General features: G+C 51.2%; 1 protein-coding gene across 1 annotated transcript; it reads right to left on the bottom strand.

Moving 5' to 3' along the window:
* Nucleotides 1-2,304: 2,304 nt before the first annotated feature.
* LOC135679593 (ethylene-responsive transcription factor 8-like) lies at nucleotides 2,305-2,859 on the bottom strand. The gene has a single exon (XM_065193507.1). The coding sequence runs from the start codon at nucleotides 2,857-2,859 to the stop codon at nucleotides 2,305-2,307; it is 555 nt and encodes a 184-aa protein (XP_065049579.1).
* Between the last annotated feature and the right edge of the window lie 409 nt (nucleotides 2,860-3,268).

Below are 3,268 nucleotides of genomic sequence, written 5' to 3'. Positions count from 1 at the left end.
TCAACATATGGATTAGATCATTTATTAATTAATTTTATCATCAAAATTTGATATTCAACACTAATCGCCTGTGAACCAAGGTCCGCTTGAGAGAACATCGATCGTCTCCTCTTCGGAGATAAATCGGAAACAAAAGAAACCTGAAGTCATATCAACAATTTCTACACCATGGGAAAGCTCTTAAAGTTTCGTAAAAACAGCTCTGAGCGCGGCCCAAAAACTTAACATAGGCATAGTCTTTTCTTGGTCTCTCTGGCGGTGTTTACCTCCTTAGGATCAAGTTTGATCACTAGATTGGACTTCTTCTGGATGCGTAGCAGGGTAGCTTCACATGGCACTTTGCTGCCCTTTTGCGACTCAAGGAACAAGCATGCCCGAGTAGCAGGAAGGGGAGAAGCGAGGGGCAAGGCGCTTCTAGAAGGTCGCGTAGGTGGGTCTGAAGACCTCGCAAGATCATCAGAGGTAATCGAGGTCCTATTGGCAGGGATGGGAGGAGAGACCGAAGAGCTTCTGGGCAAAGAGAGTGGACGAGCAGAATCACCAAAGCTAATGTCGCTCAACCTAGATAGCTGAATATATACTCAAAGATAAACAGGACAACAAGGTTGCAACGGAGTCTTCTCCTTGTTTTGCAACCTGACCCATTCAAGCTGAAGGCTTTGCTATCCTCAATGGGCTAAAGAAAGCACAAACACTCAGGTTACAACAGATTATGATCCACTCATGAACTACATCAACTATGTAAATATGATATCTTGGTACCTGTCATCTTTCTACCGAACCACATAGGTCATTGTTAACCGTTTCTCCCAACGCAGCAATGGTGAAGTCCAGTCTTACCGTCAGGGGACTCACCACCGATTGAGAAATCAGTTTTTTAATTAATCCTCCAATTCTATAACCATAGTTTATTAAGTAACCCTTACTTTCTGGAGGGGGAGAGAGGGCCCGCTCTCGTTCGGTGAGTGTGGCGGGGCCCGCGTAGGCTTTATTTTTATTGATCCGGTCACCGCAGTAGTACGCGAGGTGGGAACAACGAAAGAAGAGAGAGAGAGAGAGAGAGAGAGAGAGAGAGAGAGAGGGGGTGACGGCAGGGACGGTGCGGGTCGGCCGTCCCCCAAAACCACTCATCAATATCTCTGAGCGCGTGGGCCCCACGTCGTGTGCTATTCTCCCATGGCTGCACGTGAACGCATCCTTTGGTCCCCGTCCACAGTTCATGTGCGGCGTCCCACACGCGTCGCGAGTGCGATCGGGTGCCCACCGCAACAATGGCTACACGCATCCGAATCGTCCATACTGGAATCAACGGCTCGCACTCCTGCACTTTCGCTCTGTCGGGTACCCCGGGCTAATCGCTCCCTCGCCCTGCGTTCCTGTGACGAGCATGCAGATGCCCGTGTGCGCGCTCGCACGTGCAAGTGATGAAGATGACCTGATGGCGGCAAATGACAACTGGCACGCGCCCTTCGGATGCAAAGCTGGACCCCATCCGTGAGGTCCGCAGTAATCTCGCAGACAATTGCACCTGTGAGGTCGTGCGCAGTCTCACCGACGCGTGTCTCTCAGATAAGCAGTCGGGAGGTCCACAAGCAGGTTTCATCGACGCGTGCCGACGCCACATGGGTGCGTCGCACAACCGCTTGTTGTCCCGGTCGCCTCTTCTTCTTTGTTAAAGTACTCGTTCAGCTTTTCGACGCCAGACATGGGCCGTCGTTTCCTCCTCGTTACGTTATCGACGCATTGCAATCAATAACCAGTCGAAAATACCCTTGTAGAAAAGGCCGTACACAGTTCGGTACTTCGTTATGATTTTTCACATTTTTAAATATAAGTTTATTCATCCATGAAATTTGCGAAAGCACAATGTTGAAATGAGCGGGTCAATTCGCCGGAAAACACTTTCCTGGATAATGGGTCCTTAAAATGACGAAAACGACCCCCATGCTTTTCTATTTGCACTCGCGAAACAAAGCAACGACAACGAGATCAGACGGTAATTCTGTCCATCAAGCCGTATATTTCCTCTCCCGTCCACTCCGCACGTGTGAACGCCGAGTCAACTTGCAGTCGAGCAGCGTGCAGAGTCCCTAATTAGGGTGTTCTCCCCCTTTTCCTTTATTTTCTTTTATTTTTAGGCCGGTAAATTAGCGTTTGATTAAAGCTTTACAAACAGCAAGAGAGATGAAAGAAAATGTCACGAAAGGAAAAAAAAAAAAGAAGATAAGTAACATAACAAAAACGGAAAAAAGAGAAGCTCGAAACGGATGGGGGGCGAGCGATCCTGGTAGTCGGTGATGTACATCACATGGGAGGAGGGGGTAGATTGAGATCGAAGCAGAAGCGCTTCTTCTCCTTCGCCGCCTCCTGCTCTTCTTCCTCGACCCTTGTCATCATCATCTTCACCGCCTCGAACCCGTATCCGGAGAATTTAGACCCCCTCGCCACTGCCACCGCGGGAGGCCTGAGGAACAGATCTCGCCCGCTCGGAGCTGACGCCGGATCCGGGAAGCTCAGTTGCCACGGCGACGCCATCCTCCAGCCGATCTGCGGTGACGGAACGGCAGCGGAACACCCGAAGTTGGTCTTCGCCTTGGGGCCTCGGAGGCTGCGCGCCGCTGCGTCGTAGGCCCGCGCCGCCTCCTCCGCGGTGTCGAAGGTCCCCAGCCACTTCCTCGTCTTCTTCCACGGGTCCCGTATCTCCGCCGCGAACCTCCCCCACGGTCGCTTCCTCACCCCACGGAAGCACTTCTCCTTCCCCAATTCCGCCATCGTCGCCGCCGATTCCTTCCCTCCAGCTGCCTCCGCCGGCGCCAGAACGGTTCCCTCCATTGTGGGCCGCAACGTTTCCACCACCATCACCGAAGCATACAGAGAGGGCTAGATGTGGGTGGGTGAGAAATTTATAGTACCACCGAGTCTCCATTCCGCCCGACACATATTTATCCTCATAAGTATAGTTTATTCTCAAGTCATCAACCTTTTATCGCGAGCTAAGGTGCATTTATTGGACGGTGGTGATTTCCCAGATCGATCAGACGGCTGGCGACGCAAGCAACCACCGAGTGGCTTATAAAATGATTCGGTGCCGCACGTGCTTCTCCTGTCGCACGTCGTTACTCTTTTTCATACCGAATGGTGGAGGTGGCTTCCGTTTAATGGCATGTGGGCCATCACGCCGTGGACAATAACAAGGAAGGTAGGATATTCGTGTCTGATTATCGAGTAGATAAGGAACTGTTCTTGTAAGATAACTGGGGACAGTCGC

This window comes from Musa acuminata, chromosome BXJ1-1 (genome assembly GCF_036884655.1).
Source record: "Musa acuminata AAA Group cultivar baxijiao chromosome BXJ1-1, Cavendish_Baxijiao_AAA, whole genome shotgun sequence".
In the NCBI taxonomy this organism is placed as follows: Eukaryota; Viridiplantae; Streptophyta; class Magnoliopsida; order Zingiberales; family Musaceae; genus Musa; species Musa acuminata.
The sequence above is the reverse complement of the archived record's forward strand: the minus strand, read 5'-3'. Positions and strand labels throughout refer to the sequence as shown.

Coding starts and splice junctions, on each gene's coding strand:
- LOC135679593 (XM_065193507.1), bottom strand. CDS start 2,859: ATGGTGGTGGAAACGTTGCGGCCCACAATGGAGGGAACCGTTCTGGCG.